This window comes from Pangasianodon hypophthalmus, chromosome 15 (genome assembly GCF_027358585.1).
Source record: "Pangasianodon hypophthalmus isolate fPanHyp1 chromosome 15, fPanHyp1.pri, whole genome shotgun sequence".
NCBI classification, from domain to species: domain Eukaryota; kingdom Metazoa; phylum Chordata; class Actinopteri; order Siluriformes; family Pangasiidae; genus Pangasianodon; species Pangasianodon hypophthalmus.
This window is the reverse complement of record NC_069724.1, coordinates 21,535,081-21,559,062: the sequence shown is the minus strand read 5'-3', so window position 1 is coordinate 21,559,062 and position 23,982 is coordinate 21,535,081. Positions and strand designations below refer to the sequence as shown.

The 23,982-nt window shown below is 39.7% G+C and overlaps 1 protein-coding gene across 8 annotated transcripts in view; it reads left to right on the top strand.

The window, feature by feature from the left end:
• The window catches only part of vav2 (vav 2 guanine nucleotide exchange factor), a 169,865-nt gene that overhangs the window by 141,874 nt on the left and 4,009 nt on the right, over positions 1-23,982 (top strand). For 2 of the 8 annotated variants that reach the window (XM_034311371.2, XM_026928995.3), the window contains 20 exons: positions 348-448; positions 9,024-9,123; positions 11,411-11,506; positions 13,328-13,396; positions 13,642-13,728; positions 15,560-15,645; positions 15,970-16,102; positions 16,564-16,578; positions 16,837-16,946; positions 17,046-17,147; positions 18,686-18,774; positions 19,048-19,061; positions 19,182-19,203; positions 19,543-19,670; positions 19,797-19,868; positions 21,147-21,208; positions 21,499-21,615; positions 22,336-22,423; positions 22,503-22,626; positions 23,727-23,813. In XM_034311371.2, coding sequence (XP_034167262.1) covers positions 348-448; positions 9,024-9,123; positions 11,411-11,506; positions 13,328-13,396; positions 13,642-13,728; positions 15,560-15,645; positions 15,970-16,102; positions 16,564-16,578; positions 16,837-16,946; positions 17,046-17,147; positions 18,686-18,774; positions 19,048-19,061; positions 19,182-19,203; positions 19,543-19,670; positions 19,797-19,868; positions 21,147-21,208; positions 21,499-21,615; positions 22,336-22,423; positions 22,503-22,626; positions 23,727-23,813 — 1,702 coding nt within the window. The remainder of the gene's footprint in view (positions 1-347; positions 449-9,023; positions 9,124-11,410; positions 11,507-13,327; positions 13,397-13,641; positions 13,729-15,559; positions 15,646-15,969; positions 16,103-16,563; positions 16,579-16,836; positions 16,947-17,045; positions 17,148-18,685; positions 18,775-19,047; positions 19,062-19,181; positions 19,204-19,542; positions 19,671-19,796; positions 19,869-21,146; positions 21,209-21,498; positions 21,616-22,335; positions 22,424-22,502; positions 22,627-23,726; positions 23,814-23,982) is intronic. The other 6 variants (XM_034311373.2, XM_026928997.3, XM_034311372.2 and 3 more) reach the window with 5 other exon arrangements.

Below are 23,982 nucleotides of genomic sequence, written 5' to 3'. Positions count from 1 at the left end.
TAATTTAAACAAAAAATAGTCAGTTTTAATCGGTTCATTATTTATGATTTTCTGCAGTTTTTAGGCGCTCTGTTGCCGAGGTGAATCAAAACAAAATTGATACTCCAAGTGTGATCGCTGTTTTCTCACCACAGCAAAGCAGAAAGCACACCAGGGTTTGAATCAGACAGACTTTATGAGTGCACCCAAAAACATGATCACAGTGATGTATTTACAAATATTATAACCCACACCTATTTTTCCAGGAGATAGCGATGTTAATGTATCATCAACTGCTGGTAAATTTGTATAGTGTAAATTAATGCATGCTGTTAAATGAATCATGCTGAAAATGTAATGTTCTGTAGGATATCATCAGAGTCCACTTTGCCTTGCTGAGGGCTATCGACCAGAACATGGTGACTGGAGGCAATGGACTTGGAAAGATCTTCCTGGACTTCAAGGAGAGGTCAGTGGGACCTAACTGTGTGTGTGTGTGTGTGTGTGTGTGTGTGTGTGTGTGTGTGTGAGTGTGAGTAAAATCAGCAGGAAACAGAAGCAGTGTCAGTGCTACCCATAAAAAGGAAGTAGATAAGAGTGTTATCTTCATCTTAGTGCCTGAACGCTTCACGGTTTTGTGGGTGTGTGTATGGCTTTAGTTAAATCATGGACCTGAGAGTGTGGACCTGCAGTGCTTCTGATCACTGGTCTGAAACTTATGCTGAATCAGTTTTGCAGATCCCCAGAGCTTTCTGAACATTGAGGCATGACTAAAGATAGCCATCAGCTAATTCTTACCATGCCTCACTACCTGCTCTGTGCCATCAGCCCTTATGGAGACCCTGTTTACCTGCGGCGGTTTTCTGAAGCCTCAACCTGCTGTGTTCAGCACAAGCGCAGTGTTATTGCAGCTGTGTTATTCAGAGACATCGACTGAAAGTGCACTTGCTTAAACGTCACAAATCCTTCACAGATTTTGTGGTTTATTAAGGCGCCCAAGAGAGGCTTGGAGTCCACTTTATCTGCAGTAAGATGAGGTGAGATAAGTAAAGTGAGAGTAGTTTAGCATAATCTGTTGTGACATTGCAGCAGACTAAACAAAGTCTTGTTGTGTCTCAAATTGCATACTTGTGCACTGTTGTAGATCCTCCAGATGCACAAAAGGTATGCAGGAAAGTGTTTCATTGTTCACAGCAATTTGCCAGATTTTTATTTATTGAAGATTATATAACAGTTGTTACCTAAGCAGCCTCTGTTAAAGATAATAATACAAAAAAAGCATTTTGTCATGTTACTCAGAAGATGTCCTGAAAAATTTCCCATGTCGTACAATTTAAAGGAACAGTTTTACTTCTGCTCACACTGCAGACTCCTCACAGAAAGCTTTTGCACAAGATTACACATGTTTTTTAATCCATCTGTCGAGTGTCCAACATGCAAATCCCGGTTGCTATAGAAACGATAATGTATTCAAATGAGCGCATTAATATAAAGCTGTGATTTGAATAACAGCCAGAACAACCATCAGAGCTGCTGTTATAGAAAATTAATCAACACCTTCTGGCCAATCAGATTTGAGAATCGAAAAGCTCTGTGGTATAAAATATAAGTGCAGAATAATATAAAACTGTGCATAGATCCTCCACGCTACTAACCAAAGCAAACAGAATTAATATTCAATTCTGACACTAAAAAAGCACCTTGAGTGGGAACAGATGCAGGAGATGTGAAAAAAGAAAGGAATTTGTGTCCAGTAGCAATTCTGTCTCACACTAGGTTCATGTAGTTGAACTTCAACCCCATAAATGATGGTTTGTTGAAGGCTGTGGCTGTCCAACAGGTTGTTGACAGTCTGTATAATTGTTATTTGACTGGTTTAGTGTCTCTAAAGTGGACACTTGAAAATGAAATTTGAGGAAGCGGTTAGTATTAAGTAGCGGTCGCACTGGCTATATGCCGCACCCTTCATTTCTGTCCACTGCTTCCTCCATGAGTAATAATGTCTCATGCCTGTGGGATCCAAAACACACCTTTAGTGTAATATCTGACATAAATATTTAACATTGTTTTCTGTACAAAAGTGTACACTGTGTACATGAACTATTGTTTGACTTGAAGTGGTTATATATTGGTCATATAAATATCTCTCATTACTGCATGTTGAGTTAAGCTGAAAGATAAAACCAGCAGGAAGTGAGATTAGATCATCGACAAGAGTAATAGCTGCTGGCAAAGAGATGTTTTGCTCACACAGTTACACCAGCTGCTGAACGGACGCATGCTGCATATAATCCAAAAACATTATTACTTATTCTCTTCTCATAACCTTTCCAGCTGTTTCTCCTGTTCCTGAACACGCAGTCAGATTCTCTGTCCTTTATCTCTCCTCCAGCTGTCTTTTCACTTTCTGCACATTCTTTTCACTTTCATATCTGCTGGGTCTGAGATGTAAACACCGAAATGTGCCTTGGCTGCTTCGGGCGAAAGTGGGTTCTTTTACAGGCTCTGATAAGGCGTCTGGAGAGTTCGACATCGATGTCGGTGAAGGGCGCAGCTGCAGGACGCAGGCTGGATTTGCATAGCGATGCGGAGTCGTGCTCGCCGCCCTGCTGGGGTGTAGGCAATGATAATCACGGGTTTGGCTCTCTTAATGACTGCGCAGGCTGACAGCAGCACTCTGGGAATGTTCCCTCACATCCAGCCCACGCTTTTTTTTAAAGTCTTGAAAGAGATGGCTTTGGTTAGAATGAGTGTGTACAAATGTGTTTGCCTTTGCTTGCATGTACCTATATGAATGATCTGCTCACATTTGATAGGAATCAGCTTTGGTGTTCAGGTCTTAAGAAAGGTTCAGCTAAAGAATAAGGAGCTCTATTCTGAGCATCTGTGCGGTGTGTGTGTGTGTGTGTGTGTAGGTAATTGGCTCATTAGTGGGCTCTTTGCTGAACCCCGAGGGCTGCTTTGTGTGGAGCTGGCATGACAGCACCGCCTCTCTCGCCTCCACTCCTTTTTAATCTTAACTTCAAGGCTGTAATCTGATCTAGCCTTACTGATAATGTGCCACGGAAAAGCACCCAAACACTGAAACAGTACTTTCTTATTCATAGGTGTTCTCTTGCTCTTCCTGTGTGTGTGTGTGTGTGTGTGTGTGTGTGTGTGTGTGTGTGTGTGTGTGTGTTGTGGGTGTGGGTGGGTGTGGGTGTGTGTGTGTTGCACTCCATCTCTGACATGGCAAAGTTACTGTCCAATTACATTATTGAAGGATTTGCCAGTTCTTAAAACGTATTCGTGTAGATGATCTGGCAGCTCATTTGAAATAATTGATTCTGGAACTGACAGTATGCAGCATGGAAGCTCATGTCCATCAACAGAGCTCGCTTTAGAGCTCTGCTCCTTACAGCCCAGTGAGCTTGCTCGGATGGAGGGTGCAATGTCTACAGACAGCATCTGGAAGGTTTTTCCACCCTGATAATGACCCAGAGTTGAACCGCCATGTTCAAGTGTGGCCTCAGTAGCATCTGAAAATGAGTCTGAATCGTTTTTCGTGTCGAGTGGGTCAGCTGAAAATTTCAGATAACTCTGTACACTGAGCCTGCTTTCTTCACCTTGTCTATGCAACCCCTAAAAGATATAATCACTTGCTAAAAATGTGTCACTTCTTTTCCATTTCTTTTTTGCCCTAAAACTAAAGCATGCTTGAAAGTGTGCCATGCTAGGAAAAAAAAACTCTCTGCTCTGACACAAATGCTCATATTTACATTTGGTGACATTAGGCATAATGCCATACAGAGTATTTTTGGTAAATTATTCATTTCATTAGAACAGGACCACGTCACTGGTCTGTTCCATTCTCCTAGTGATTGACATGTTTCTCAGTCTCATTATGAAGTGCGCACTTCTCCTCGTTCATCCTGCTACAAAGAAGGAAATGGCCTGGGAATTCAGCTCGCCTGCCGAATGCCGTGCTTCACACCTCCTTCCATAGCTCTAAAGGCTCAGCTGACTTTAATTAATTTTGTTATCTCCTCTTGTAAGTCCCGGTGACCTTTTGCAGTGATGCATTCCACAGAATAAAATGAACGCAGAGCTTTTCAGGACGTCGAGGCTTTGAAGGGCAGAGGGAAAATGCCAGTGTTTTTCAAAAGTGTCTATGCTGAAAGAGAGAACATTGGAGTGGGCGTGGAAAAAAAATAGTAAAGTATTTCAGATTGGAGTGTTAGCAAAGGTCAAGAAACATTTAAATGAGATTTACACCACGAGTCCACATATTTAACAGGCTAATTTTAAAACTAATTTGCTCTTGATAGAGCCGAGGTGGAGCAGAAACGTCAATAGCTGCTGGATTGTGGCGGAGGTGAAACGGCCTGCTACTATAATCTCAGCCAATTGAGAGTCACAGCTCAAGTCTCAGTACAGAGACAGACAGTGGGTTAACGGAGGTTGCATTAACACCAAAATTGCGTTTGCTTTGGAATAGCACGCATGATGGCCTTCTGTAATGAGAAACCCAACATGCACACTGGAAGCGAAATTTAAAAAGTGTATGTTTAGGCAGCGACGGCAAAGGTTCTCTCCCAAGGGAGTGTTCACACTTAAGCAGCGTTGGTTTTCCCTTCCGCCTTTCTCTCGCTATCGCTCCTGCTCTCTCTGCTCTCGTTTAAAGTGCCAGATTTAAAACAGTCTGAAGAGAGACTGAATATTGCTGAACTCTTTTGTCCTTTGCATGTGTCAAAATGCTGCATCTAAACATTCAGCCTTACAGAGTGAACAAGACAGCATGATCGCACATCAACACATCATTTTATCACCTTCAGATATGTGAACCATTCAGTGCGTGGACGTGTGTGGAGCTGCTATTGACTGAGCCAGGTGTACGTATTTTGTTTGTTCAACATCAAAAGTTAATTTCTAGTGTCAGAGAGATGATCTAGTACCGTGAGAGGTTAGATGAGTCAATCTTACACCTTCCAATGTTGCTCCAGATTAATTGGAAGCCTGCAGTGTGTGAGATGGTCAGACAAGTAATTAGACAGTGGATACAGTCAGTAGCCACTAACAGTGCTAGAAAAGAAAAAAGAAACCACGCAAAGAGATATAATCATTCTGCATGTGTAGTGAACACCAGAAAAGAACGACTCAGGAATAAATGATGTCAACCAGACTGATAAAGAGAAGATTGCTTTTCGCTCTGTGGAAGGCCCAAACAAATCTGGAAAGTACATGGTACATCCAGGTCTACATCATTTTAAAGGATCGGGGTCGTCAACTGGCAACCAGACCCAGCAGTATTTCTGCAGAACCGACTATTTGAAAAACACTGGCTGTAATTCAGAGAGCCTAGTTTTCTAAATACGAGTCATGCACCTGTGTAAATTATTTAGCTAAAGGGTGAGCTACATGAGTAGTAGTTTTCACAGACTTTCATAGATTTAAAATTTTATTAAATAATTTTATTAAAAACTCTGGTCTTGGGGTTGTGTGCAACAGCGCGCTCTCAGTGCTGGATAAAATTGGGGAGGGTTGCGTCAGGAAGGGCATCTGGCGTAAAAACTGTGCCAAATCAAATAAGCCGACCAATGATCCGCTGTGGTGAAACCTAACGGGAGCACCCGAAAGAGGAACAGCAGCAGCATTATTTCTTTTTCCAAAATAGATGTGTCTGATCTGTTCAGTGTCCATGACACTAGTCAAAAGTGATAATATGATGCTGCACTGTGAACAAACAAACAAAAAAAACATAACCACTTCAGATTTTCTTATTTATAGCCATCATTAATGGTTAAGCTTTAAAATGTGACTGTCACCATGTATTCATGTCAGATGATCCATGCCTTTAAATAATGACCCGAAATTACTACCAACCCAATGAACCATTTAGGAACACATTTATAAGAATGTGAGATGCTTTCTTTTAAAATCAAGTTGCATATGCCTTCTATACTGGCAAGCATAAGCGATAGCATTATAATGATCTCCATTAAGTCACTGTAATGAGTTTTGCTTTCAGCATGTGAACACAGAATAAAAGCATATAAGCTGTTTAAAAGGATCTGCATCATTTATAGTTGCATTTAATCCAATGCATGGCAATGAATCATTACATGAACCCCAGACAGCTAAAGTGCATTTCAGCGTGCTCTGGTAGAACAATGTGTTTTGCTCCTGGACATATATTCATATATTCCTCCGCATGTGCCCTAAAACTGAATCTAAAAAAGGGAGATGGAGCATGCAGGGTAAAAGTATGGATGATTGCTTGCTGCATCTGTCCAGTCACTCAGCTAATTCGTTTATTCATGTCTCCATTACCCTTGTAATTGATGTGCATAATGCATAGATGTTTTGGATAGTGGCCATGTTTGTTGTGTTGGTGGATTAATAGCCCTCCAAAGCAAGATTATAGTCACAGGGCGCAGGGTTAGGATAGCATTAAGCCATCATAATGGCACTCATTTAACAGCGTGTCCTTGGCTGGGCTATGTGAGACAGCGGAGCATGGAGAATTGTTTATCAAGAGTTTCTCTTACTGTAATCCTGAACATAAACACACTGGCATAGTGGTAGATGAGTGGTTAAGGTGCTGACATTATGAGCTTTAAGGTTCTGCATTAGTCACTAGTCCACTCCCCTTTTTTATATGAGGAATAAAACACTTGGAGCATGCTGTTGTAGTAAAATAATCAATGATAGGGTGGTGTAAAGCAGCCCAGTGCAAAGCAAATTTGATTATTTTCCTGTAATAGCACATTCAAAAGTGTTTCATTGCTCTCATATCACAGCAATTAACAATTGTTGCCTCAATAATGCAGCTTGTCATGTTATTCGGGAAGAGCAAAGCACAAAGCCCTCCATCCTGAAGACTTTACTGTGTCAAAAAACTTACAGCTTTACTTCTGACTTTTTCAAGTGCTGACACTGGAGACTCCTTTTAAAAATGCTAAATTTCTCACATAATGCTTCACCGTATATGGAGTGTCAAATACACAAGTCCCTGTCTAAGCTGTTAACTCATAAAATAGAGCAGTGGATTTGATTGACATTTTCTGGATCAGTTTTCGGATCTTCATTATCACTCCCTTAGCACGAGACATTTAAAATGCTCCGCATTCTATCTAATTCACAGAGACACTATTTCATTTCTGTTTATTGCACCATTTTAATTTCTTATATACAGAAACATAGTTGGAAGAAGAAGTAAGGAAATGAATAATACATTATTACCTGTTGCCTTTTCCCTCTTTTCTCTCTCTCTCTCTCTCTCTCTCTCTCTCTCACTCTCCCTGTAGCAGTACGTTTTTAATACAATTTGATTGGAAAATTGGCTCATAAAAAAGACCTTCATATTCAATTATATCTGTGACATCTGTTATTAGAGCTAATTTCTGACACCTGCCCCAGCAGTTGCAGAATGCTACAGAGTCTGTGTTGTGGCTCGTAATTGAACAGTGCTCCCATTAATCTTCATCAGACGCTCTCCACGAGGAGCAGAGCCATCTCTCTCACTCCACATCAGCCCTTAACCAGGCCTGCTTAGCCCAGGGGCACAGCGGCCAGGGAAACCTATCAGCCCACCACCGGTTGCACTCCAGGCCCAACCTGAGCCTGCCTCTCTCTCTCTCTCTCTCTCTCTCTCTCTCTCTCTCTCTCTCTCTCTCTCTCTCTCTCTGAGAGATACACAGAGAGAAAAGAAAATAGTGCCTAATCTGTTACAGGGTGGATGAGGAGGGCTGGTCTGAAGGCTGAAGTTAGTATGAGGTTGTTTTTATACGTTAAAGCACATCACAGTTGAATTCTCGATTCTGATTGGTCAGAAGGTGTTACTAATTTTCTGACAGGTTTATCTTAATGCATGAGTTCTAATACGTTATTGTTTCTGTAGTAACAACTTGCACATGGATTTGTATGCATACGCTCTGTATAAACACATTAAAAAAGCAGAAGAGAGTATTGAGCTTTGTGGTTTTCGGTAACAAGAAAATCTGTGTGGTTTTTTTTTTTTTGTCTTATTACAGGAACAAACTTGTTTCGCAGATGTTCTACAATGTTAAACATAACTATAAATGGATAAAATTTATATATGCACATATGCTTGTATGATTAATAAAAAATGGTCAATTGCTGTGGTAAAGGAGGAATAAAACAATCACAGGATCTCCATCTAATGTCAGGCCACACGCCAGTGCACCACTGAGTATTTTGCTATAACAGCATGACCCATAGTGTTTTATTCCTTGTACTTGTGTGCTATGGAAAAAGGTCTGTGTTGGTCCTTTAGTATTTTTCAAGCTACAAACTGAGATTTTGTCTTATTTGTATTTTGTATTCTCTGACACAATAGCAGAATGCAGAATTATTAATTGCAAAAGAAGATTAACAGTGAAAAAATCAGGCTGCAGATTGTTAATGATCATCCACACTAGATTAAAAAAAAAAAAAAACACTAGATTTGAACAGATTTGCTGTAGTGGTATCTGAATTTGTCTCAGTTATGGCTCGTCAGGTGATGCACCAGAGGTTTCAATGCAGAGCGTCCAATCTGTCATGGCAGCATTGCTCTGAACAAAACCATGATACAGAGGCAGATGTGCAAAAAATATCCAGACAATTTTATGAAAGGCAGCAATCTGTGCCACATGTAGCGCTCTGCTCCAGGTAGAGGGACTTTGAACTACTGTACCAGTGCTCCATTGTGGTTTTCTTTGTAGTTTTTAAGTTTAAATTACGTTAAAGAGGATTTTTTATTTTAATGGTGTGCTGTGATTACACTGAGATCCTCATTTGTGTCTTTATATACTGTAGTCGTTATAATTTAAGCCAGCAGTTCTAGTCATTTATTTATAGTGCAGTTGTTATAAATTAACCTTGGTACTCAATTAAAGCATGCAAAACAAACACTGGACACATTGAGCTGCTTCATCGAACATGGAATGCATATAAATGCTGAATTATAGCAAGGAATGTAAGTGCTGAATCGCAGCAGGAAGTGTAAATGTTTAATCACAGCAGGAGATGTAAACACTGACTCGTAGTATTGATCCTTCCAGGCTGCTGATCTATGGACAGTACTGCAGTCACATGGAGCATGCTCAGAAGACGCTAGACGACCTGATTGCCACACGGGAGGAGGTGAAGTGTAAAGTGGAGGTAAGCTCACTCACCTTGCCGCGTCCTTTTTCTGCGCCGATCAAACTCATTAGCTTTATCAGCTCACTGGAACCGCACAAAAGGCTCTTATCCATAAATCAGTGGAGCTGATCAAGTGCACAAGCAGCACACTGATGTCATCTTGTCCTAATCAGCTTAATGTTTCACAGACAACATATGACATTAGAACAATGAGTCTGTTAGCTGGAACTGATCCAGATTAATATGCTGTCGGAATTTTGTCTCATAATTCTCAGAATTATCTGATGAAGGTAAACCTGGTAGTTAATGAGAGATACTCACATGTACTCCAACCCTAGTCATTCATGAATTGAAGATAGCTTTTCATAAAACTGCACACCATCTTCTACATGTCTACCTGCAGATGCTATCAATATATTAATTAGCAACACCCCCAAATCTACAGGGTCCTGCCCCCTTCCCCTGGTAAACCAGTGAAATAACCCAACTCAGTGACATGGGCTACACTTATAGAGGTGCTAACTTCTGCAGTTTAGCCATAGCATTTAGGATTTTTGATCTCTTGCTACAGCAATACGGGAGACACCTGAAAACAATGCTGTTCTGCTTTTTTGATAAAGCAGCAGTCAGAACAAGCAGTTCACTGAAGGGGAAAGGACGCAGGATGTCTATTAGCTTCTAGTAGAGGTTACGTTCTCGATGATATCTACTTGGAATTCTCGGTCTTGTGAGCAAATAGAAGGGAGGTAGGCAGGACTGTGGTCTCTTTGATCGGCAAAAAATGCAGGAGCTGCTAATTATTAAGTAGCGTTTTTGTGGTAAGATTAACTTATTTCTCTCAGCCTGCTCGGATTTTATTGTCAGCAATGTTCTTTTTTTTTTTTTTTACAGATGCTTGAAGGTCTTAGAAAAGCATTAAAATGACTGAAGATCTTACTACTAGAAGTAAAGCATAAGTGTCAAATGCCTGATTAGTAGCATTACACCAGTATTACATTATTACACCTGAAACAAGATTCTTGACTTAAATTTAAAAAAAAAAAGAAAAGAAAGAAAGTACAGACCATGGTAACAGCAAGAAAACCAACAATGTACTGATACTTAAAATTGGTACCAAATATCTACAAAGACATCATAACACTTTTGAGCATTGAAATAAAGACATTTAGAACAAGAAAACCTTCAATTTTGTAACTATTTTGTTTATTCCAAAGCCATAGGATGTTTATTTACCTTAAATATTAATTTGCAGTATAGTGGAGAAAGTGTGCTTATCCTTGAAGCTTCTGGAAAATTATTGAATTTCACAAAAGCTAAACAAACCTTGATACAGAAATATGCTGGACATTTATATTTGATACTGCAATAACACTGACTTGTCACATATTCATTACTGTCTCATGATTTTCCATAAAACAGAATAAAAACACAATGCACAAAACGAGTGCAGTGCCTTTTTGCAAGTGCTTTACCCAGCTGAAATACTCTGCCACATTTCTTGATTTATGGATTTAATCATTGAAAGAAATTGTCCTCTAAAGTTTTATAAGGGTTATGACTTAAATCTAAGGAACAGGACTATAGTTTGTCAGAGCAGGATCCTCAGCCTCCACACCACACTGCTACTGCCCTTGTAGTGCTCTTAACTAGTTTCCTTCATTCAGGAAACATGGACTAGATTACTGCAGTGTGTCTCATAGATACATCCCGAGATAAAGACTGGATCAGAGGATATGAGGTGGCCATTAGGTCTGGGCAGCATTACAGGTGGCTCGTGTGGAGGAAATTAAACTGTCAATGTATGTGTATAGTTACCAAACACAGATGATAATCAGATAGAAGGTTTGGTAATTGAGCACACGTTTATGCTGCTATAAAGAGTCTGTTATGGTGGATTCAAATTAGAATCTTCTCCTGGAAAAGTACACAAACACTGGCATTACAACACCATGATGCGCTCTTCACCTTGGGCTAAATGTTAAGTGCAGAGTGTGTGTGAGGAGGAGTGTGGAAGATTATAAAGATTATATCAATGGAGTTTCAGCTTTTTTGTAAAGAAATTGATCTAGTAGTTTTATGCTTAAAGTACTTTCTCACTCAGTACAATGTGTTTTGTTCCAGAAGATAATAATGAGCACAGATGTAGCTGACAAAAAAGATGAAATCTAAGTTTTGTAGTTTATATTAAAGAATTAGGGTGTCTAAGACCTTTGCAGAGCACAGTGTGTACACATGAATAAGTGAGAATGAGGGAATGGGCTGGTAAAGCGTTTCTGTTCAGTGCCGTGTTGCTGATGTTTAACAGGAGTGCACCATGAAGGTACAGGAGGGCAAGTTCAAACTGCAGGATCTGCTGGTAGTTCCTATGCAGAGGGTCCTCAAATACCACCTACTGCTCAAGGTCAGTGTAACATCATACACATAATCTGGGGATATTCAAATGTTAGTCACATAAAGATTCATCACACAAAAGCATCTGAATATTAATGAGTTAATAATTTATACAGACAGAGTAACAGTATCAGTAAAATTACACTTATTTTTGAAATTTTTGTTTGAGACACAAACCACGTTTTCATTGATCACGCTTGTTTTTCTACTTTTTTCCTCATTCTGCTCTCATTCCACAGTCCCACCTCTGTGGGATAAGTAAAATATAGTAAATATTTTGGTCATATTAGCCTATTTTACAAGCTGTGAATCACAATCACATTTCTCTAGTTCTCTACACATTTCCAATATGAGCGATCTCATCGTCTGTCAAGGATCAGCGCCGATTACCTGATTATGTGATGGACATCCTCAGTATCCGTTTATATCATCCAGTCACTCCTTCTCTTCACTCCATAAAGTCAGAGATGCTCCCTTTCATTGAAGTTTACTACCTCATCTCAAAATCACTGCTGAATTCACAACCCAAGTACATGCTGAGAACTCTGAGAATACTTGCTGTGCCTCAAATCACTGTTAATTAGATGATAAGCTGATGATAAGTCAGGGTATGTTAGAGCAGGGAAAAGATAATATATGCAAGATATGGGGTTCTTCAGGGTTCAATCAGGGTTGGGAAAGTGTGTATTATACAAACTGTTCTGTATACAGCACTATATATGGGACTGCTGACCTGCTGTTACATAAACACATAAATAAGTTGAAAAATGACTTACCAGCCTGAAACCACAAAAATACAGACGTGTTAAAGGCGACTTTCTGTTTTAACACAGCAACAATAACAAGTACCTGTTAGCTGTCCCAAATCAGGAGTCAAAATACAGAAACAAACAAAAAAAAGGCTAAAGCCAAGTGCACTATGGGTAACAATATAGTTCATTATATAGTGAAAAGGGAACAAATTCAAACACAACATCAGATTACTCAAAGTAATTAATGCAGTTTCAAAACTTTTGTCCTTTGCTCAAATTCTGCTCTTCCACTCAAATCATCATCAGCTCTCACACTCCCAGTGGAGCAGGAGAGGATGATGGGAGGGAGGGAGGGAGAGGGTGTGGGTTCTTTTAGTGCACATAATTATTTTGGTTATTTTAACTCTTTCTATTTCCTAGCTCATACACAGTGTCAGGGTTCAGATCATGTTCAGTTCATTTCACTCATTCTAACTGCTTTATGCTGAAGTATTAGTACACATGTGGCCTTATGGGTATCACAGTGACAGGTGAGGTGAATGAGTGTGTTCGTGGTTAAACTATGGAGTGTGGAATGGTGTGATATAGACATGACAGATATATGAATCAGGGTTTCAGTGTGCCCTGAATATTTAAAGGAAAATGGGAAAATGGAAAATATTCTAAAGAAATTAAAGTTTAAAGTAGGACTATTAAGCAGTAGAGGTTGTGTATTTTAGCATATTTTATTCTCAGTTGGATTTCTGAGGGGTTTGAGGGTTTTTGTTTGGGTTTAAGTCTTTTAATATTTGTTAATATTGTTTCCTTAAAATCTGTGAGTAAGGCTTGTGTTTATGATGGTTGATGATTTACTGAGCAAAACAATAATTTGATGTTAAAGTTTGGTTTCAGTTACATTTACATTAAAACCTTGTTCAGTTTATATGTGTCCCTGAACTGACTTGTGTAAAAACTGTCCTTTCAGTGCCCTTTCAGTTTTGACACTTTTCTAGGACAACACTGGTACATGAGAATGTGACTGTATCATAAATAGTCCTGAAGCTCAGGTGACTCATGTGTGCATGTTCCCTGCCCTGCAGGAGTTAGTGAGTCACTCGATGGATCGGCCAGAGAGACAGCAGCTGAAGGAGGCCCTGGAAGCCATGCAGGTAGAAGCTGAACTGACACCGACATCTACACACATCATCCTTCACACCAATCCGAGCACTCTGTCACTCACCGTGGGAGCCGTGGGGACATTTAGTTCCACACTGCTTGCATGCTGTAATGGAGAGTGATCTGAACACGCGTTGAAATATTACACTATGAATTAAGATACGGAGCCTCTGGAGGGAAAAATGTCAGACTGATGTGATGTCTGAGTGCTTCTCTGTACTTCTGTGTGCCTTTACAGGACCTGGCCATGTACATCAATGAGGTGAAAAGGGATAATGAGACTTTGAAGAAAATCGGGGAATTCCAGTGCTCAATAGAAAATTTGGTAAGAATCTGTGGGTTTAGAAATAAAGACTTAACTCAGTTCTGATACTATTATTGCATTCACGTGGAAATTGAGAACACATGGGAATGTTGTTGCTAGGCAGCTGTATCAAATCAGTAAAGCTATAAAGTCTTTACTTTGTAAAGGTATAGTGACTGTGGAAATGAGACAGAATATCAATGTTTCCCTCGAATGTGTTGGTAAATCCGTAAGCACTAAGACGCTATATGATTGCTATTACACTGAAATTACGCTTAACATCAACTGTAAACCAAACTTCTGTAGGTTTCTGCCATTTAGACAAACATCACCAGTGTGTCACAACTTTGGAGCTATCAGAAATATTTAGCACCTGTAATTTAGGTGTAAATTTATTTACTCATAAATCTTCTTGTTGAATCTACAGCACCATTTAAAGCTAGCATATGCGTCATAACCATGTTGGAATGTATAAGTTTAGAATAGGTCTGTATTTATTATGTATTTATTGTAGCCATTGCAATTAACCTAATAATAAATAATTAATAATTAATTACAAATAATAGAATTATTTATAGGCTTAAATTTACGTTTGATTAAAGGTGACATAACGAAACCTCAACAAACATGATATAGTTTGCAGAAATATTTACAAATCCTCCATTTTTTTAAGAACTTTAGTAGGTAGGGATTGTATAAGTAAAAGGAATAAAACACTTGAGAGTGTGCTGTTATAGGAAAATAATCAACAACAGGGATGATCTTTTTATCCATTTACAGTTACATTTAATGTTGTGGAATGTCCATGAAAGAAGTTATCATTTATGTTATAACAACATATGAATTGCTGGCACTGGAGACTCCTTCCTTTACCATATCAGTGATTACACACATTTATGTGGAGCGTCCGTGTGTAAGCTGTTACTGTAGAAACGATAACGAAAGAGGGCATTACTATAAAGCTATGGGTTACCTTACTGTAGAACTAGTGTCTGAGATGTTATGGAAAATTAATCAACACTTTCCTGAATTAGGTTCAAGAATTTAACAGTGCTGTATTGTAAACAACAATAACATCCATTAAAGCTTTACACCATGAGAAAAGAAGACTTGAGGAGGAATTACTATGTCTCATGCTGCTGTTCTTTTCTTTCATGTCATGTTATTTTTGGCCATTGAGAATTTATTGTGTATATAAAAGCTCATTGCCATTATATACCTCTCAGATTATCTGAAACATTCTGCTTAGTCTTCAGCGCTCACTTCATCATGCTGCTCACTTCATACCTGCAGCTGCTGCGATTGTTTGCTCTCATAAATCATTTAAACTTCCCGAGTATGAGTGCTGAGAGGACAGACTTTATTTCCATGTTAAAATCACTGTATCCTCTGTTCCAGCATGTGAGAGGAAGTGTTTAGTTTGGAGGTGAGCGCTTTATTTACATATGTGCCTGTGGCTCAAAAAAAAAAAAAAAAAAAAAATCTGCAGGAAGACCAGAGAGAGCATTCGCTTTATCATTCTATTGGAAGGAAATGATGACAGCTTGTCTTATAACAAAGAAGCCTCGTGTGTGTTGGCATGTGCTTCACAGTTAAAGTCAGGCAGTGTGTGCTTTAGTCATAACATTTAAATAAAAGATTTCACAGTTAAACCATGGAATATGTTCCATTTGAATTGTACACCCAGTGTAAATTATGCGTATACTGTAGGTTACGGTTTATCCAAGACACATCAGATACATCTGTATAAACCCCAAACATTCACACACTGAACCTCTTAGTCAGTGAAACCTTTAGCTTGTCTTGGTAGAGAGGAAAAATAAAGCAGGAAATCTGTGTTTGTCCTCTGCAGCAGGTGAAACTGGAGGAATACGGGAGGCCAAAGATAGACGGAGAACTCAAAGTGTGCTCTATAGTTAACCGGACCAAACAGGACAGGTAAGGTTTTAATGCATGCGGTAACATTTCAGTTCCGTTTAAATAGGCTTAACAGCTCACTCTAGACTTGTTTTGAGTTAAAGGAATACTCCAGTGTTTATACTCCAGCATGTGTAGAATAGGTGTGATTATTGCACCGAAGAATTTTGATGAAAGAATATCAAAAATCCACTGACTCCAAGCTCACTTAGAATGGAAGTCAAAGGCGGATGTTAACTTCCATCAATAAACACTTAAAATACAAAATTATATAACATAAATTCAAAGCTATTTCTGAAATCTTCTACCAAAACTGCGCTTTGCTCTTGTCCCTGATGTTCCCAGGTACATCTTCCTGTTTGATAAAGTGGTAATTGTGTGCAAGAGAAAAGGCTACAACTACGAGCTGAAAGAAATCATCGAGCTCCAGTATTACAAAATGTCAGATGACCCTACAAATAACAGAGACATGAAAAAGGTAGAGACACTCCATATTTGTTCACATGTTGCATTAAAACAAATGGTATAAAAAGTTGTGTGATTTATATCTACGTTAATATTTGAGTATTGAAATGGGTTTCAGAATATGTTGCATCTTCTAACATGTGAGGTGCTGGGAGTTTTTCTATAGTTACAGTTCTCTATAGTGCTGTATGTGGATTGTGCTTGTGTAATCGTGTCCTTAAACAGACGGCATGGTGCTTGTAATCTCAGGTGGGGCAGTCATGAGAGATGCACTGGGTTACTTTGTGCTTGGGGGGACATTGATTTGTTGAAAATGCCATATATTTCTTGGAATCTAACATTCAGCAGCTCTGCATGTGTGAAATATTGCATGTGTAACTGGGTGTCTATCTCTTCTCTCCCTCTTCTCTCTCTCTCTCTCTCTCTCTCTCTCATTCTCTCACTCTCTCTTATTTCTCCTTGCATGCCTACCAGGCCAGTGGAAAGATGGTAAGCCGAATCAAACCTCTGATTTATGTATGGATCAGCAGCTGTGATTGCCTGCCTTGCCTCTGATAGTTTGATTTGTGTTCTGTTATCTCGAGAGCTACACAGCCTCCTTATGTTGTCAGAAAGGGATTATGTTTATTTACAACTAATTGGGGCAAATTTGTCTCTGGTGTTTTTTTATTTCTTTTTTCCATGACTAATATGAAATCATTGCCAAATCCGTCATATATTTAACTCTACTATTTATGGCTTGTGCAGTGGTCTTATGGCTTCTACCTGATCCATCTGAAAGGCAAGCAAGGTTTCCAGTTCTTCTGTAAGACAGAGGACACCAAAAGAAAGTGGATGGAACAATTTGAGATGGCCATGTGCGTACTGTGTATGCAATAAAATCTCACTCAGCGATGTTTTTTTTCTAAAACATGCTAAAATTTCTCATGGACAAATTCTCATTTTTATAAATATAGCTCCAACATCAAGCCAGAGAGAGCCACGGCCAACCAGCACGACTTCCAGATGCACACGTTTGAAAAGAACACCAACTGCAGAGCTTGTAAGATGCTCCTGAGGTGAGAACACACAAATGCCAAGTACACAAAATGACTCAGAATCTCAGAATCACTGTACTACACGTCTTTTATCACTTACAGTATGCTGGTCTAACCAGCAGCTGGTTGTTCAGCCAACGAACACAGGTCAAAGCCTTTATTTACGTCTTTTTGGAGTCATTCCTGTGACTGAAAGGTGAACACGGGGCAAGTGAGCATTTAGCTAGAGGAAACCAAATAACCATAAACATGCATGCACACACGCTGAGCCGAGTCGCCAGAACTTTAAATACTGAGTTCTGTCCTTGAACAGGCTTTGGTTCATGTTACTAAGCTCTGTTCAGTAGTTGATAGACTATTGGCCCATATAAACCAACACTTCTGCACTGACCTATATTTGGTCCACTGCATCCACTAATAATGAGCATACTGGGTAATTTTAACAGTGGTGTGGGAAACACTGTACTCAGTGATACAGTGCCTTATAACTCTTTCATTACATTACATAAATATATCAACCAATAGAATTACATCAATACTATTCGTAATAATAATAAGAGATAATAAGTCTATCAGCTTTTAGATCTGTCAAAACTCCTATCTTCAAAAATGTTTAGAAGATCTTTTACCACAGAGCTGTTGAATGCTCGCTTCTGATTGGCCAGAAGTTGATTCATTTTCTATAATAGCACCTCTAACTATTCCAGGAGCAAGTCAAATCACAAGGTTATATTAATATGCTCATTCTATTGCCTTCTAATCTTTTCTATAGTAACAGCTAATACATAATTTAAGACTAACCTTTTCTCTGTAACATGCTATGTTTTTGAGAAAGTGAGATGACTGTATAGCTGCTTTAACATAAGTGATGTGCAGTTATAGGAAAAGAAATGATTCTTACATATTCTCATCTTTCTTGTCAATATCTAAATATATTAATTTCAAAATAATTTTTATATTATCAAATTTATGGCATTGGTAGCATGCTCACAAGTTTTTCGAGGTAACGTTGCCCACACCCTAGAACCCAATTTCTCTGACGGGCAGGAACTTTTTTTTTCTTTCCTTCGCCTGATTTCCAGTCTGGTTCTGCACGTGGCATGACATAACTGTAATTATGGTGACACGGACCAGTTGAAAACTCCACATGATAATGTGTAAATATCTTCTTTAAAAACTCTAAAAATGTAAAATCTGAACTACTTTGTATTGGCAAATTCAACATATATAGTTTTTTAAAGAACAAACTTTGACTTTGAATTTGACTTTGCAAACTTGAGTTGCATTAAGAAATGTTAAGAACCTTTAACTTTTCCTAGGTTTGTTTCAGAGATACAGGGATGTTTGACAGCAGTGAAAATGTGCAGGTTGAGTTTTAGGCTATGTTACACTGATGTTCTGTGATGGGCTGTGAAAAATTATCAGTCAAAAAGTTACTGGACTGGAAATAACCGTAATGTGGCATTGTCCTTAATATTTCTTGTGCTTCCTCTCTCTGTGTGTCTCCTCTCTCTCTCTGTCTCTCTCTCTCTCTCTCTCTCACTCACACACTGCTGCAGGGGGATCTTCTATCAGGGTTACTACTGTTCCCGCTGTGGGACCGGCGCACATAAAGAGTGCCTGGAGGTCATCACCATCTGTAAAATCAGTGAGTTCCCCATGCTCATCTCTGCTTTAATGAGCGAAATATCAGCTAAAATAAAACCTTCAGTCACTGACCCTCTCCTTCTCTCTCTCTCTCTCTCTCTCTCTCTCTTCTCTTCTCTTCTTCCGTCCCCCCTATTTGCCTCTTTTTCTCTGTCTCTGTGTTTCTCGTCCTCTGACTGGCTATCTCTGCACCTCTATGTTTCTCTTTGTCTGTCCCTGTTTCTCTCTCTCTCCCTCTCTCTGTCTCCCTCTCTCTGTCTCCCTCTCTCTGTAGATCCCCATGATTCGGTGAGTGTTAACACCTTTTTCATTTTGTTCGTTATCAGCTGGATATTATTCATGCAAGGTTAAAGTGAAACTTACACACTGAGTGAAATAATAATACGCAGTGTCTTTTCTGTATTCCAGGAGCTTGGACTTCCACAGTCAGGTAGGAATATGTGTTCTCAGGCCCTCTCTGCTCAGAGACAAATTATTATTAAACATTTATTGAGTCCTCAGTCCACATGAAGTCCTGGTTAGAGATTATGGCAGAATATTTTGCTGTAGCTCACTGCTGCCATCCAGTGAATTCAGTTTGGGATTTACTCAGTGACATATTACTCAAGATCACAGCTATGTAGTCTGGTTTTTAGTACAGCTAAAATTCTGCTGTCTTCCTGTTTTGATAAATCTTTATCTGGCATTATAGATACTTTCGCACAAACTCACGAAATGTAGTGAAACTGATGTTGTTTTGGACGTGGTGTCTTTCTCTGCATGACTTTAGGTCCAAAGATGGTTGCAATCAGGAACTACCACGGCACTCCAGCTCCCCCGGGCAAGTGCCCCCTCTCTTTCCAGACAGGTGATGTCATTGAGCTTTTGAAGGGAGATCCAGACACCTCGTGGTGGGAGGTGAGCCAAAACTTTTGTTCGTTTCTGACTGCATCTTGAGTAATGGTTGCTAAAAAAAAAAAAAAAGTCACAAAGGCCTTTTGATAACTTGCACAATTTCTACTTGTGTATGTGTGTGTCTCCCAGGGGAAGCTCATTCAGACCCTGAAGATCGGCTACTTCCCCAGCTCTAGTGTGAAGCCATGTCTAGACCCAAAGGTGAGTCTCTCAACGATTCATTTTAAAGGAAACAAATCTGCAGCCTCTGGAATGGTTGCAAAATTAAATCTTTGGATCTGTAAACACATTCATATAATGGATTATTGCTATATTCTCTGTATGTTAATGAATATATTTTAATGGTCAAATTAGGGCTTAGAAATTGCTGAAAATTTAGTTTGGCTGAACCTGTCGCTCAAAAACTTGCCCCTCTGTAACATATCAGTTCCGACTGTCAGCAGGGTTAGTTTCCTATAACAGCATGCCTCGACATGAATGGAGATGTGATACACCCTAATGCGAAGCATAGTTGCTGTTACTATTTGCTATAACAGTGTTTTATTTCTTTTATACCACAGCAATTTGCCAACCAATGCATTATTTTATTAATTAAATAACATCCTGTTGTATGTTTTAAATCATTTATATTTACAGAACGTTCATGAAACAAGTTAGTTCCTGTTATTATTTACGTTACAGCAGCTGTAAACAGCTGTCCCCTCACTTTCTCTTTAAGTTAATAAGACTTGCGTGTTCCTGGGAAAACACAAATCTCTTTAAGAATCCTTCCTCAGAAATTGAGGGTGGATGTGCTCTTTAAGAACTCCTCTTCTCCATGTGGGTAAGAAAATTTTCGCAGGAGAGGCAAACTTGACATGTATAGACCTAGGGTGGAAAAAGCAGATAGAACTGGCTTTGTTTGATGGCTGCTTTCTATGTGTTGGGATGCGGCGCAAGCATAAATTTATGTCTTAACATTAAGTCTTCGAATATAAATCTTAATATGGGACACGTCTGAGACAAGTTACACAAACGCCCTACTTTAAACAAGGAGTGAGTAAAAATCAGAAGCCTCCAATTAAATAAAAGTGAAGAGCATTATGTTAACAGTTAATTCAGAACATAGTTTTATAAAACGTTTCTCTTTACAAATGTGAGTTATCAAAGACAGCTGTTGGGGGAGTGTATGCAAGTTCATGCAGAGGCCAGGAAGATTCCATCAGGCGGAAACACAGCAGTATAGCATCGCCAGCACTCCTATTCCTGTTTCTGCAGAAATTTGTGGGATTTGCACCACAGACATGACCACAAACTCAGCTACCGTCTTTCCCTTATTACAATAAGCAGTGATTATTAAAAAAAAAAAAAAATCAATGTCCGTACAATGAAAAAGGAGAACTATCCAAATATTACTTTCTGAAAATAGAAGTATAATATAATGGTAAACATGTCACTGTGAATAATCTTGTTATGAAATCTCTCTCCCCTCCCCTTCAGCCATGTCAGTCTTTTCCTGGTCGTCAGTCCTCAAGAGAGATGGATTACAATGTTTATCCTTGGTACGTCCCTTTTCTTCCTTTTTGTTTTCCAATTTCAACAGTATTGATTTTTCTGTGTGCTGGTAGTTTACTGAAAGCAGAGCAAAATGTATAATCAAACCACTCCAGGAACATTTGACCTAACTAAAATTAATCAAAAACAACCTCATTGCACTTACGGCTTGAATCAATGCAGATGATTGATTGCGTTGAGCCGTATGCAATGCACATCATAGCACTTCTCAATGCACTGACCTCTGTATCAGACCTGTGATGAAGAATGAGAGCGTGTGTGTGTGTGTGTGATACAGGTTTGCAGGAAACATGGAGAGGCAGCAGGCTGATAACCTCCTGAAGTCTCACAGCAGCGGCACATACCTGATCAGAGAGCGAACCGCGGAGGCCGAACGCTTTGCCATCAGCATAAAGTGAGTGACAGACGCATGACTACAGTTTAACAATGGCCAGTGATCTCACAGTCAGGGTTATTAAAGGAAATCTCCACCATCAATAGCGTGTGCCACGCTGATGTCACAGAGGGACGTCACTAGCACAGTTACAGTGCTGTTTAACCTGAGAAAAAATTTCAACATTGATAACGTTCGGGCTTTCCTTCCCAGTCCTTTCCTTCTTTGCTCACTCACCATTTTCCAGCAAAGCTCGATGTCAAGCTAATGAGAAATCTAATGCAGAAGTAGTGGAGACATTGGAGAAAATATTGGACTCAAAGCACCAGAATTCAATGCAGCTATTCAACGCTGATGAGTGAGATCCTATTTCAGTGGTATTAGCATGAAAGTTGAAGCTTTGGAAGCTGATCTGTTTAAGCAAAGTGTACAAGTGAAGAGGTGAGAAAGCCGAATAGACTAAATGCCTAAAGCGCTGCTGAAGCGAGGGTGCCACTTTCAGACAGTAGTGACTCGTTGAATGCAGTTGTGAGCAATGTAGGAAACTGTTAACCAAAGGGAAAATAGAACAACCTGTTGATGAAAGTAGTTTAAACTAAATAAATCCTGAACACTTTTGAAGCTCATGTATTAGTTATAAATATTGATGTGCATGTTTTACAGGATGGCTTTTTCCTTTAATGTGTGTGATATAGGTTAAAATTACTCTCTGTTAAACTGTGATCCTGCTTTCTTGGTCAGGTTTAACGATGAAGTAAAACACATTAAAGTGATAGAGAAAGACAACTGGATTCACATCACAGAAGCAAAGAAGTTTGAGAGCCTGCTGGTAAGGAGTTAAGCAGCTAATTTAGTTTATCCAGGCTGTGTAGCAGGAAGAACTGAACACATGTTAACTGTGTCTGCAGGAGTTGGTGGAGTATTATCAGTGTCACTCACTGAAAGAGAGCTTTAAGCTGCTTGACACAACGTTACGATACCCATACAAGTCCAGAGAGCGCTCCAACTCCAGAGCCAGCACCCGCTCTCCAGGTACACACCTTTCTCTCTGTCTCTGTGTGTCTCTCTCTCTTTCTCTCTCACATTCTGTGTATTGCATTCTGTATCTATGTATCTCTCTCTGTCTCTGTGTCTCTGTCTCAGTATAGCTCTCTCTGTGTCTATCTTTTTTCTGTTTTTCTCTCCATAGCTATCTCTGTCCCAGTCTCTCTCTATCTCAGTGTATTCTTTCTCTCCGTGTGTATCTCTTTCTATTACTTTCTCTCTGTATCTTTCTGTGTCTATGTGTATCTCTGTCTCTGAGTATCTATCTGTCTCTCTCTGTTTCAATGTATCTCTCTTTCTCTGTTCTCTCTTTCTGTCTGTCCCTGTGAATCTCTCTTCTCTACCTCGCTTGGTCTCTGTCACCCTCTGTATCTCTCGCTGCCTGTATGGCTGTGCATCTCTGTCTCATTCTCTCTTTGTTTGTCTATGAATCTCTCTCTCTCTCTCTCTCTCTCTCTCTCTCTCTCTTTCTCTTTCTTTCCTGGCTATTTATCCTTTTATCCTTGGCATCACTCTGCTCTCCCCTCTCTGTATCTCTCTCTCACCCTTACTGACTCCCTCTGAAGAAGCAGCTGCTGGTCCCGCCCCCACATTCTGCATGCCACGCCTCTTACCATTGCACTTGTCAATCACCCCGTGGCTTGTGTGCCCGGGAGCCGCCCCACTGCCTCTGTCTTCTGGCTGCAGGAGGACGTTTTGGCCGTGCAGCCTGAATAGGTTCTGTTCAACACATGCAGCGGGGTCTATTATAAAAGATATTCACCACCCTCTCGGCAGAAACCCACAAAACCGCCTTTGTTCATCGTCCAGCCGTATCTAACTGGCCTCTGTGGAAACAAATAGCTATAAAATGAGCAAGAGAGAAGCAGGAGATCTGCTGTAAAGAATTGTGTCCAGTAGCTGTGGCAGGACTAACGCATATATCTTTGCTGCCTTATAACTGATTTCACTGTAACTCCTCAGATATACACACGTACATGGTGAAAGAAGTATGCAAATTTCTTTCTTTGGTCTGAGTGTCTGTTTGCTGCTGTATTTTTTCTCACTTCATTCCTTTCCTATTCTCTCTCTTCTCGCTCGTATCCTAGCAGCCTCCTGTGCTTCCTACAACTTCTCCTTCCTCAGTCCTCAAGGCCTCAACTTCTCTTCTCAGAGCTCTACTCCCTTCTGGTCAGGTACTCTCTCTCTCTCTCTCCCTCCCTCCCTCTTTCTCATTATCACAGTAGAAACCATTCGTTCAGCCATTTCCTTTTTCTTTTCCATCCTCATTCCTTTTCCTCCACCTGCTCCCTGCTTATTCTTTCAACACAATGATCTCCAGTGATGCATGACAACATTGCAAAC